Below are 13176 nucleotides of genomic sequence, written 5' to 3' on the forward strand. Positions count from 1 at the left end.
TTTAAAATTCCTTTGAAAGGTGCACAAAGAAAAGAGTGTGAAAAGAAAGGGCACATTTATAATTAACATGCAACAGACTGTGTGTCTGATGTTACAATTACATGCTTGAGTAACTGTAAGCAGGCAAGTAGTCGCATTGAACAAACCCTCTGTTTGCACATTAGGACTACAGGCACATTCCTTGAAAATTCAAAGATAAAGTGACTTTCTCTCTTTGACTTTCAGTCCAGTGATACAAAAATCTCACTTTCCAGTTTGTGGTGCTTCCAAAAACCCAGTTAATACTTAGTCAAGACTGACCTCCTGTTTCATTCTCTGACTTACTCTGTGATACAGAGTAAATTAGTCTCTTTATGCTTCAATTCGTCCACCAGCAGAATGGGAATAATAATTCTTAATCCACTTAATGCAGATGTTAGTGAGGACTAAACAACAAATGTATATAAGGCACCCTGAACTCCTAGAGAATGCATATATATGTTTATTCAAGGTGAGAAGGATTTAACCCTTGTAGTGGTTAAATCCCAGCAGAGAGCACACTGACTTTACCGGGGCCAGGATTTAATCATAAATTGCTAATTGGAGCCAACCACAGAATTCTTACTAGGATACTATAAATTTGCATGTCTTTCCCTTTTGCATAACTTGTGAGAAATAGTTTTGAAGACTTGAGTCTCATCCTGAAAAATCCTATTTATGGAGTAGTCTGAGCAAGGATTCTAGAATCAGACCAAAAAAAAAACCAAAAAAAACCAAAAACAAAACAAAAAGAAAGCAAGATTTCTCTTCTCATTTCTTCAACTGAAAACATATTTGCCAGAGTAAAGTTGGGTTGCAACATGACACTTGTGAAACACAAATGGTGGGAACTGTGACAGGACACATGCCCCTGGGCTGTTGCAATGCCCTCTGATGGACACAGAGCTCCTGTTCACTCTGATGCCTATGCGTGCCCTTCCCTGTCATTTTTCCTGTCTTGCCTTGATGTTGCTCAAAGGGTGTGAGAGGCTGCTCCAAGGTCCCAAAGTGGGTTCCATTTACTGCAAACTTACCACTTGGGCAATCAGTTGCAACCCCTCTGGCCCTATTGGTGTCCTAGGAAACCAAGTGCCTTATGGGCTGTGTTTGTGGACTCCAACCACCCCTACAGCCATGCCCATGTCTCACAGATGACACTCCAGATTTTCTCACACTGACTTGTACAGGCTTTGACCCTCTTGTCCTTGGTTCACTGGTTACTCTAGCTGTGGACCCATAAGCCTAGGCCCACTTGCACTGGCTTGGTTCCTCAGTCCTAGTCTTATCATCAGGCACTGTCTGGCCCATGTCACCCCATTGGGGCTCAAGGCCCTAGCCTCCTTTGGCCTGTGGCTGCCTGTACCTGCTCTTTCTATCAAGCTTTAGACCACCTTTTCCTTTTAGCTTCCACTTGTCTCTGCCCCTCTATCTCAAGTCCCTACCTGCCCCTGGCAGGGTCCAATTTTAGTGTGCTCCTCTCGCACCCCTGTCTGGCCTCCTAACCACCCCTAATAGCCATACTTGATCCTCCAGTTGTAAATTTAACTGAAACAAAAGTACAAGCAACTGCTTTCAGACAAAAACCTCCTCCACACAGGGTAAAAGACATCTTCCCAGCCCCCCTTCCCTTGGAGCTCTCAGCTCTCAGGGTGGTTTGGTGCCTGCCAGGACATCTGCAGGCCTTCTCTTCTAGGAGCTATGTTCCTTGCAATGCACATGGCCAGATTGCCTGCCTTCCTCCAGGCGCTGGGTTTATATGCCCGAGAGCCCTGCCCCTTTTGGTCAGGTGACTCCCTAATCTAACACAGAGGTTTCTCCAGGCAGTCTACCTCTCCCTGTTGCAGCTTATCTTAACTGCTTCCAGCCTTTATCCTCTGGCTGCCTGGAAATCTGCACCACTCATCTGACTCATGGTGCAGTACCTTTATCTCAACAGTCTGCCTACACAGCAAGGCTAGCTTGATGTCCTTTCCATTTTAGATAACATGGTCCTTTGGCTCCCTGTTACAGGAATAAATATGCTCCATTTTACATGACAATTTCTTTTCAGACACTCTTTTAATGTTGGTCATAAAGTCTCTAGCATTATGTGGTCTCTAATGTGTTTGTTAATACCACGTTCAATTATTAAGAAATTAATAAAATTTGAGCTGAAATAGGTTGCTGTGATGTTACCAGTCCAATACATTACTTCCCACTACTGTACACTATATTATTTTTGGGAAAAAAATAGTTTGTAAATATACAGATTATAGGACCCATGCTCAAAAGCTTCTGAGATTCCATTTAAGCCTCCCTGGATATTCTACATAAATAGCTGGCAGCATTCACATGGTAATCCCACAGGATACTTTGCTGTGTACATTAATAAGCATAATTTCCAAATATGGAATTTGATTTCTCTTATTAATTCTCTCCTCCAGATAGAAAATGTAAATGATCAGAAGCAATATTTGCACGTTAACTTGTTTTACATATTCCTGGCTCATAAACTCTCTCTCCACTATGCACTTTATAAAATCATCAGTTATGAACTTACTGTCACAGATCTATAACAGCCACCATATGTTACTCAAAACCACATCACTTTATTTTATTTTCATTAATAAACACATAATAAGCCATAAGAACTATCCTTTGCTTGATTTTAAAAAATGCGCAAATTGTGAGTTGTGGTTTGATGACTTACGTGCATAACATACTTTCATCTATCAGAAAATACCGCTCAGGCACTTTCCATTTGAGATCAGAAAGTAGTCTGTATCAGGTTTACAGAGGACAGTCAACCTAAATCCTAACACTTCATCGACTAATTAATCAGCCTCTTCATATTTTTTTTCTTTCTAAAGTGCTACCTCAGCACACCCTTGTATTGAATGTTTATATGAATCTTGTACCATAAATTTCATTCCAATTGTTACAGCTCCTAGTTTCATAGCCAACACTATTTTCCAGTATTTTTAAAGGCTAGGGACAGACATTACACATAAACCAATTTAAGTAATCAAAAACTGGTTTAAACCTGTAACAGAACAGATGTTCAGTGCACATAAATCAGTTTGAAAATGGCTAAAACCCTTGCTGGGGAGGTGTCTGTGTATTAGCTAGCAGATCACGTGCTGGCTAGGGTCCCTGGCTGAATCAATAGGTAGCTGGTAATGTCCCTCTGTTGTTTTCTTAATGTAGTGATAAAAACTGTTACCAATTACCTGCTGGGTTAATCAGAGCATCCTGCTGGTGTCTGGCCACAGCCCCCACCCCCCTGTCCCCCCTCAGCTCAATGCTATGGAAGGGATGGGAAGGCTGCTCTAGCGCCCCCACCCCCTTCCGCAGCTTCTAGCCTGAGCCACTGCAGACATGTGCCTGCATATCTGGGATGTCTGTGAAGCTACAAACTGGTTCAGCCTAGCCAGGTTAGACTAACCTGCAAAGATTGAATCAATTCAGGCTCAGACTTTTTGAATGTCTATTCCTAGTCATAATGTCTGCAACACATTTTACAGACATGCATTTTACAGCTATAGATACATACATACTACACATGTGTGAAAATATTCCTTTTGTACATGTTGAAACATTTACTTTATGTTCAGAACTTTCATTCTCATTTCCTTGTTCACATCTAATGGCATATTTTTTTTCTAGAGAACTAGGTTGTTACTACGTTACCAGTCTCAGAATCCAAATGATAACAGTTGATAGAATTCACAGGATTTCATTTTTAATTTCCACAAATTCATATTCATGACACCCCCACATTTAACTTATTCTATTACAATGTCAGATTAACCAATTCATGTTTTAGGTCTAATTCCTTTGTAAATTTGTGTAATCTACAGAACTACACTTACATCACTTGAATATTTAGTCCATGCTTCCAAAAAATTCCAGATTTTCTTAGGCATAAAAGGTTCTTTGGGTAAATCTGATATCTTTTATTAGACTAACTAAATAGTTGGAAAAATTCTTCTTTGCAAGCTTTCGGGTACAAACACCCTTCTTCAGGCAGAAGAAACATCTGCAGTTGTTTTGTACTCTTCCTGGATGTGACAGAACAGAAGCCAGGGGCCAGTATGCAAGAATGCCAGTCAGTGACATTTGTGGCAGACAATGGGTGAGAAACAACAGGTGGGAGCTGGTGGGGGGAAGGGGAATGTAGACCTGGTGATAAGATGTAAATAGTAGAGAGATTACATGGGGTATCAGATGTTAGGCAGGTTATAATGTGCCAAAAATCCAATGTGTATATTTAGTCCATGGTTTTTTGTATCAAGTAGGTTGATGAAGTGACATTTGTAGGCTTATCTCCTAAAGGTGTTTTGTAAATTCCCTTGAGGATTAAAACTGAGAGATTGGAGACAAAGTGGTTGTCTTGTGAGAAATGTGCCCCAACAGGTAATTGGATATTCTTGTCATTGATAGATTTTTGGTGTGCATTCATTCTGGTACACAGTTGTTGTTTGGTTTCTCCTACATATTTTCCATCAGGGCATTTAGTGGGCTGGATGATATATAGTACATTCCTGGAGATGCAGGTATAAGATCCAAGAATGTTGATGGTTCTGTTGTGGGGTATAGTGATTGTGGGGGTGGTGGAGATATGTTGGCAGGTTTTACATTTCTTGTCATGACATAGTTTGGATCCATTCAATGTGTTTTGGGCCATAGGAATTTTGCTTCTGCTGATGAGGTTGGCGAAGCTTGGTGCTTGTTTAAAGACTAGGATGGGTGGTTCTGGGAAGATCACTTTAAGAATTGAGTCTTCTTCTAGCATGGCTTAAAATTATTTGAGGATTTTCCATATAGATTCTAGGGAGGGATGGTATGTCATAATTAATGGAGTGCAATTCATGGGGATTTTCTTTCTGTACGGCAGTAATTCTTCACGTGGTACCTGGGTGGCTCTTTTAAAAGTGCAGTCTATTAGGGCTGTGCAAAACACCTCCATTTCACTTTGACCTCTGTGTTTCGTCAGAACAGTGTTTCATTTTGAAAGAACTGTTCTGTTTCGTTTTGTCGAAACCGTTTTGTTGTTTCAACACTGTTTCGAGTTTCTCCCATAAGCTATAATGGGGAAGCATGAAACTGGACGTGGAACAACCTCCTGTGATCACAGGCAGATCGGGGGCCCACACCCCTAAAGGAGCCTGGCAGAGCCCTCCTAGGGGTGCGGGCAGGAGGTTGCCACTGGCACCGCCGCCTGAGACCCACACTGGGAGCTAAGCCCTGTGGAGGGAGGCGGAGTGCAGCCCCTACACTATCCGCTTCCCCCCATCGGGCTCAGTTTCCCAGGGCTGGAAGTCACCTGGGACCTGTGTCGAGGTGCTCTTCCTGACTCAGGAGGTGCATGGGCCAACCAGAGGTGATACTCTACTAGACTTGGTCTTGGCCAAAGAAGATAGCCTTGTGACCAACTTAAATATTGAAGGAAGTCTGGGCAACAGTGATGAAACCATCGTGTTCACTGTCCAACGTAAGGCAGACAAATCAAATACTGGGACTGAAGTCTTGGACTTCAAAAATGCAAACTTCAATGAGCTTAGGTCACTAGTAGGGCAAGTGCTGCAGGACCAGGGACTGAAGGTGAAAGATGTGCACGAAGAGTGGTTGTTTCTTAAGGACACAATCCTTGAAGCACAAAGGAAGTTCATTCCCACGTGGAGAAAAGGTAACAGAAGGGCTGGGAAGCCCTCTTGGCTAAACAGGGAAATCATGGTCCTGTTAAGAACAGCTTATAAACAATGGAAGCTCAGGGCAGGCCCCAAGAAGGACTATTCCATGATGGCCCGCATTTGCAGGGAACAGATAAGACAGGCTAAAGCAGTGACTGAACTTAGATTAGCCATGGAAATCAAGGACAACAACAAGTCCTTCTTTAGGTACATAGGGAACAGGAGGAAAACAAATGGGAGTGTGGGTCCACTACTCAACAACTCAGGAGAGCTGGTTTCCAGCATCCAGGAGAAAGCTGAACTTCTGAATGACTACTTTGCCTTGGCCTTTCACCAGACCAAGGGGAAAACTACGCCAGGTAGAGTAGAGGATAAGTACAGTAGGAATAATTGCCTTCCTACTATTGCTGTAGAATTGGAGTATGACCAATTAATAAAATTAGATGTATACAAGTCAGCACGGCTGGATGATCTTCATCCAAGAGTGCTGAAAGAGCTGGCTGAAGTAATTCCAGAACCCCTGACAAAACTCTTCCACAACTCGTGGCTCTCTGGAAAAGTCCCTGAGGACTGGAAGGGACCAATGTTGTGCCCATCCACAAGAAGGGCAGGAGGGAGGGCCCAGGTAACTACAGGCCAATCAGTTTAACTTCCATCCTCAGGAAAATCCTAGAAAAGTTCATCAAGGAGTTTATCTGTGATAAGCTTGCATAAGGTAAGATTCTAAATGACAGCCAGCATGGCTTTATCATAGGCAGGTCTTGCCTTACCAACCTCATCTCCTTCTATGACCAGGTAACTCACCACCTGGACACGAGAGAATGGTTTGATATTGTATACCTAGACTTCCAAAAGGCCTCTGATCTAGTATCCCACTATGTCCTCACAAGAAAATTGGAGGATTGTAGGCTTAACTCTGAGACAGTCAGGTGGGTGAGACTCTGGCTGCAGGATAGGACCCAGAGAGTCTCAGTGAACAGATCTATGTCATCCTGGCAAGAAGTAGGCAGCAGTATCTCAAAGGGGTTGGTGCTCGGTCCAGTACATTTTTACATCTTTATTAACAACATCTTTATTAACAACTTTTTTAACATCTTTATTAACGATCTGGATGTGGGGGTGAAGATCTCGCTGGACAATTTCGCAGACAACACCAAGGTATGGGGGAGCGTGGTCACACCTGAAGATAGGCTACAGTTACAGGCAGACCTACACAGGCTAGCAAGTTGGGCAGATTGGAATTTGATGAAGTTCAATGTCGAGAAATGTAAAGTGCTCCACCTCGGGACAAGCAACCCCCCAGCACACCTACAGGTTTGGTGGCACCAAACTGACTAGTACCACAAATGAAAGGGACCTGGAAATAATAACAGACCACAATATGAATATGAACTGGCAGTGCAATTCTGTAGCCTGTAGGGCAAATAATATTCTGGCATGCATCGATCGATGTGTCTCCAGCAAAGCCAAGGAGGTGATTCTTCTGCTCTACTTAGCACTGGTGAGATCACAGCTGGAGTACTGTATCCAGTTCTGGGCACCACACTTTAACAAGGATGTGGCCAAGCTTGAGAAAGTCAAAAGAAGAGCCACCCATATGGACCAGAGTCTTAAAAGACAAGCCATATGAAGAAAGGTTGAGGGATCTGGGACTATTCAGCCAGAGGAAAAGAAGGCTGAGGGGGGACCTGGTAGCTACATTACCGCTACACTAAGGGAGTACATCAAGGGCTCGGTGAGCAACTGTTCACCAGGGCACCCAAGGGGAAAACCAGGAGTAATGGCCACAAACTCCTGGAAGATCAATTCAGGCTTAACATTATGAAAAACTTTTTCACAGTCAGGGTGTCCAGACTGTGGAATAAGCTAGAGGTGGTGCAATCATCTACCCTGGAAATCTTCAAAAGGAGACTAGAGAGTCACCTTGCTGGGGCCAGCTGACCCCCAGTTATTTTTCCTGCTTGATCCAGGGGGCTGGACCTGATAATCTTCCGAGGTCTGTTCTGGCCTTACAATCTATAAATCACAGTCTACAGGTGTGTCTATATTAAACTAATTAACTCTGCTGTAGGATAGTATCGTTTGGGACAAGTACTATCCTTCAGTGGAGTAATGATATGCATTCAAATGCACACGTAGACTATGACAGGCTGACTGGGGTACAAGGGTGTTACAGTGTGTGGGCTGCCTGCCACCTAGCCCCCACTCAAGCTCTGATGGGGCTGAAGAAGAGGGGAGTTCCAGAGCTGAGAAGCAACTGCTGAGAATGATCTCCTATGAGTTTTTGCTAAGCAGAATTGATGTATCAATGGTTCTTGCAGGATGTTGCTCTCAGTTGACTTCAGGGATTGCAATGGAACATAAGGGAGAAAAAGAAAGTCCCTCAGGTACCCAGAGCCCAGAACATTTCAGAGATTTCACAGATTTTCATAGACAATAGGGGCTGGAAGGGACCTTACAAGATCGAGTCCAGCCCCCCTGCCATAGGCAGGAAGTCTGCTGGAGTCAAATAATCCCAGCAAGATAAGCATCCAAACACTTTTTGAAAGAGTCCAGAGTAGGTGGTTGCACCACCTCTGGGGGGAGTCTGTTCCAGACCCTGGACACTCCAACTGTAAAGAAGTTTTTCCTTACGACTAGTCTAAATTGGCCTTCCAGAAGTTTGTGGCCATTAGACTTTGTTATCCTTTGGGAAGAACAACTGTTCTCCAGATACTGGTACATCCCCCTTATATACTTATAGATTGCCACCAAGTCCCCCCTGAGCCTTCTCTTCTCCAGGCTAAAGTGTCCCATGTCCCTCAGCCTCTCCTTGTAAGGCTTGCTCTCTTGGCCTTTGATCATGTGACTGGCTCTCCTTTGGACTCTCTCAAGCTTATCTATGTCCCTCCTGAAGTGGGGGGGGGGGGGCAAAACTGTATGCAGTACTCCAGCTGTGGCCTCACTAAGTCCGAGTAAAGCAGGAAGATAATGTCCCTGGTTTTGCTTGAAATGCATCGGTGAATGCATGCCGGAGTTTGGTCTACTTTGCTGTCTACGGCATTGCATTGGTGGCTCATATTCATCTTGTGGTCAATCAAGACCCCCAAGTCTTTTTTGGTCATGGTGCTAGCGAGTGTAGCACTGCTCAGCCTATGAATATGATGCTGGTTTTTTCCTCCCATCAGGTTTTGGTCCTTGTGAGCCTGTACAGGTTGGCCTGTATCCCCAGCCTGTCCTCCAGTGAGACTACCTTCCCCCATAGTTTACTGGCATCCACGAACTTTGCCAGTCTATATCTGTTGTCCAAATCCAGATCATTAATGAAGCTGTTTAAGAATACTGGTCCAAGCACTGAGCCCTAAGGGACAGCACTGGTTGCCTTGCATCATATTGATTTGCTTCTGTCCATTAATACTCTTTGGGTCCAACCCTGGATCCAGTTCCCCAGCCACTGGACCCTGAGATGGTTGAGGCCACAGTTCCCCAGCTTACCATGAGGACATCATGGGAGACCAAGTCAAAGGCATTCTTGAAATCCAGATAAATGACATCAACCTCATTTCCCTTGTCCAGGCAATGCGTCACCTGATCATAGATGGAGACAAGGTTGGTTAGGCAAGATGTTCCAGCAACAAAGCCATGCTGGCTGGCACTCAGAAAGTTGCCTTCCATTATTCTGTTGCTGATGGAACCTTTGATGATTTTCTCCAGGATCTTTCCAGGGATTGGCCTGTAATTCACTGGATCCTCTTTCCTTCCTTTCATGAAGATTGGGACCACAGTGGCTCTTTTCCAGTCTTCTGGTACCTCTCCCAAGCACCATGAGTTCTTAAATATCTTAGTCATAGGGCGTGCTATGATGTCTGCCAGCTCCTTCAGGACTCTCTAGTGCATTCTATCCGGGCCTGTAGACTTACGGATGTTGAGCCTCTCAAAGTATTCCCTCACTTGATCTAGGTGGGCCCCTCTCCTGCCCCCCGGATGCTTTGCATCCTGTCTGACAGGGTGACCCAAAAAGCACCCAACACGGTATTGAGAGGTGGTGCAAATTCCAAAGCATTGCAATTGTATATCTCTGGCAACCGATCACTATGAGAAGGAATGCTGCTGTAATTTGCACCAGCTGCAGTTTCTGGACAGTCTTCAATGACAGCTACAGATATGTAGTGCACATTTTAGTACATATATACTACAGAGTAAAGGTGATCGAGTATGAGTTGGACCATTACTCATCATATCAGAAGCCTGAGTCATTCAGATTAACAGAAGTTAAAAACCTTGCATTAAAAAACTTGCTATACAGATATGTCTTGGTAAAAACCCCCTTCTCCCACAACAAAAAACCCCAAAAAAACAAAAACCCACCAACCAACCAGCCAACCAAAAAAAGGGACTGTCTTTTTCTTTCTGGGATTTGGTTTTATTTAAAGAAAACAGGAAAGAATAAAACAACTTAAGAAACATCAGTTTTTGGTTGCTAACATTCCTGTCCAGAGGACAGCTAGATTCAAACTTTAGATCCTCTTTCTTCCAGAGCATCACTCTGTGTATCTTTATATTCAATCAGCTGTGACTAAAACCACACACTTTTCCCCCAAGAAAACCTATACCTAGCAACAGGGTGGGATGTTTCAAGCTAGTCTGTTTCAATGTAATTCTGACTTTTGCTATCATGACTGTATATAGCCAAACACCAGAATTGTCCAACCTAGTGTTCAGGAATTTAAAAGAGAAGAGAGGCAGAATTTGGGTTCCTTCTTGATGACCATTAAAAGTAATAATATATTTTAGGTATAAAACTGGATTTTAAATTTAAACATGCTCATTGGCATCCAGCCATAACAATACATCAAATTAGGTTATTTTCTTGCTGATTTAAAACAGCAAATCTCTCTAATCACAGCAAATGTCTTTATAGTCTACTTGTTTCCCTGTCTACTTAGGCAACTCATTATTTATTGGATATCATAGGCAAAAGGGCAAAATTAATATTTTCAAAATTAATTTACTACACAACTTGAAACAAATTTCATTTTTTGAAGCAAACCGCAAAATCATTTTCAAACCCCCTAAGGTAATTCCCATATATAATTTCATTCCCCTAAGAGTATGTGAAAATGTTTCCCTGAGTCAGTAACAATATTAAAGGAAACTATTCCACATTTAGAAACAGTATCTTGAGGCATGACTCTTTAACTGTGCATCACTGTGTCAAAGGAAGATCGGCATGAAGGCTAAACCAGTAGGTATAATAGGATACTATTGACAATTAGAACTGTGTTTTGCTTCAGAATCACCACTAGACATGTCTGCTTCCTCCTAGCTCTAGAAAAGAGTTTGAGACTTGCAGGTGATATTATATGATAAACAGATGAAACCTCAACCTAAATGAGGAGCCCCAGAGATGACTCTTCAATTGATATCTGCCAATTGAGTGGATAAAAAATAGAATTAGAAAATTCCCATGAAAGACATTTTCTGGTAAAGAGCAAGAGAAGTCATAGAAAGAAGAGCCAAAATGGGCAAGCATATTAGAATAAAAAACAGTTTAAACTTATTTGTAGGATTCTTGATTTAAAAAGAACAAATAAAAACAAGTTTTAGTTAGTTCTTATCTGAACTAGTTTACATATCCCTACTGAAGACGCAACATTGTAAATATACTCCTAATGCTATTCTTTTCTCTGATGTGAGTCTATGTTCCCATTTTAATTTATCTTCATTTCAAGAACTTTCTTTTTTCTTGCAGATTATAGAGCAACTAGCAGACTCAATTTTAGGTATTAGACTATTTGTTGGAACCAGTGGAAACCATTTAAAGAAAAATATTCTACATGTTTACAGATAGATCAAAATTAAAGCCTCATTTTTTCTTACCTTAATTTTGTCTCATCATTTTATGGGTGTAAAATATTACCAATGGGTGCAAATGATGGTACAAAATGGAACTCGGGCATTTTGTAAGCTTATACTACTGTACCATAAAATGCAATTAAAAATGAGAACTTCTTTCATTCATAGAGAGAGAAATAAAATAACATGACTTGAATAAACTTTAAACCCTTTCTTACTTTTTGTTTACTTGCAGATCTGTCTCGTGTGTAGCCATTTTCGGTCCTGTTCCAGCAGTCTTTAGAGCCCTTTGTCTCCGCTTTCTGTTTGGAGCTATATCAACCGTGTCTGGGCTGTTTAGAAGGGAATCCCTTCTTTCTGTACCTGCCAAAATATATGGAAAGAGAACAAAAATTGACAAGATGCCCAAAGAAACAACTTTAAAATAAAATTACACCTTTGTATATCAGGAACTATGCTGATAACATGCTCAGAAACCACAGTAATGACCATTACGATGACCTAAATGGACAGAGAAGGAAATGGCAGTTACCAACAAAGGAGTGCAGACAGGACCAGAAGCAAAAATATATGATTTCTGATCCTGTTTCTGCCACGTTTGCTTCCTAGTTTTAGATTCTGTCTATGTCTTATGCATTCTGTCTGTAAAAAAGGATCATCTCCACATACCTAACTCACAGCAGATTATAGAAATTACTGTAATTATTGGTAAGGGACAGCTCTTTAGAGAAACTAAAGGAGTCAAGAAAGAACTGATCTTAATATTTGGAAAGTAGCAGTGCCTATAAGATTTTGGTGTGCAAAGACCAGTAGAGAGTTTTGCTTTGGTGTTATCTTGTTCCCGATGTGTTCATGAGTCAAAAACCTCCAGTGCTGGGGAAGTGCTGTCACTGTGGCAATAAGGAGACTCAGGAATGTGACAGAGCACAGACAATATCTTTACAGGAAAAGACCTTGCTACAGCAGTGCATAAATATACCCACATGGTTTGTGAAAGTGAGCCCTCAGTACCTCTATGGGGTTCATATGGAGATCTTGAGCAGAGGTAATTCATCAATCATGCTTTTCCAGATCTATGATTTGATACTTTTCCCAGATCACTCTCATGTAAAAATCCTTAGGGCCAATGTAAGGGGAGATGGATCTTCTTGATGTCATAATACAAGAAATGAGGACTGATTGACAGCCAGGGAGACTTTGGCTGTGTGGCCCAAGATGTTGTCCCTTACTAACAAACCAATCCAGATCTCTGGATGACTGTTCATCAAGGTGAAGTGAACCAGCATAATGAAGGCACCATGCGAATGTGCCATCCCCTCAACCCAATACATTGACTTAGTTCCCTGGCAATTCTCAACATACATAAATTATTATATCCCTTGAGATGCAGAAGCAGCAATAGCTGCAAATTGAGCTGGAGATTTAGATTTGTTGGTAAAAGGAAAGAAAGTGAGTTCATTAACAGAAATTCCAATTTCCTTCGTCAAAGCAGTAACAGGCCTGTATAACAGGTACAGGCCATCATAACTCTTACGCTTCATTGTTGACATTTGTCAGCCTGTGTCTTCCTCACTAGTGGTCCAGAAACTACAGGTATCAGCCTTAACTCAGTAAACTTATATTAGTAGATCAATTAAATTCCAAAGTGAAT

General features: G+C 42.1%; 1 protein-coding gene across 8 annotated transcripts in view; it reads right to left on the reverse strand.

The window, feature by feature from the left end:
* The window catches only part of XRCC4 (X-ray repair cross complementing 4), a 333742-nt gene that overhangs the window by 82511 nt on the left and 238055 nt on the right, over positions 1-13176 (reverse strand). For all 8 annotated transcript variants that reach the window (XM_059725055.1, XM_059725054.1, XM_059725052.1 and 5 more), the window contains exon 7: positions 11744-11888. In XM_059725055.1, the coding sequence (XP_059581038.1) occupies positions 11744-11888 (145 nt within the window). The remainder of the gene's footprint in view (positions 1-11743; positions 11889-13176) is intronic.

The sequence above is a fragment of the Alligator mississippiensis genome, chromosome 3, assembly GCF_030867095.1.
Source record: "Alligator mississippiensis isolate rAllMis1 chromosome 3, rAllMis1, whole genome shotgun sequence".
NCBI classification, from domain to species: domain Eukaryota; kingdom Metazoa; phylum Chordata; order Crocodylia; family Alligatoridae; genus Alligator; species Alligator mississippiensis.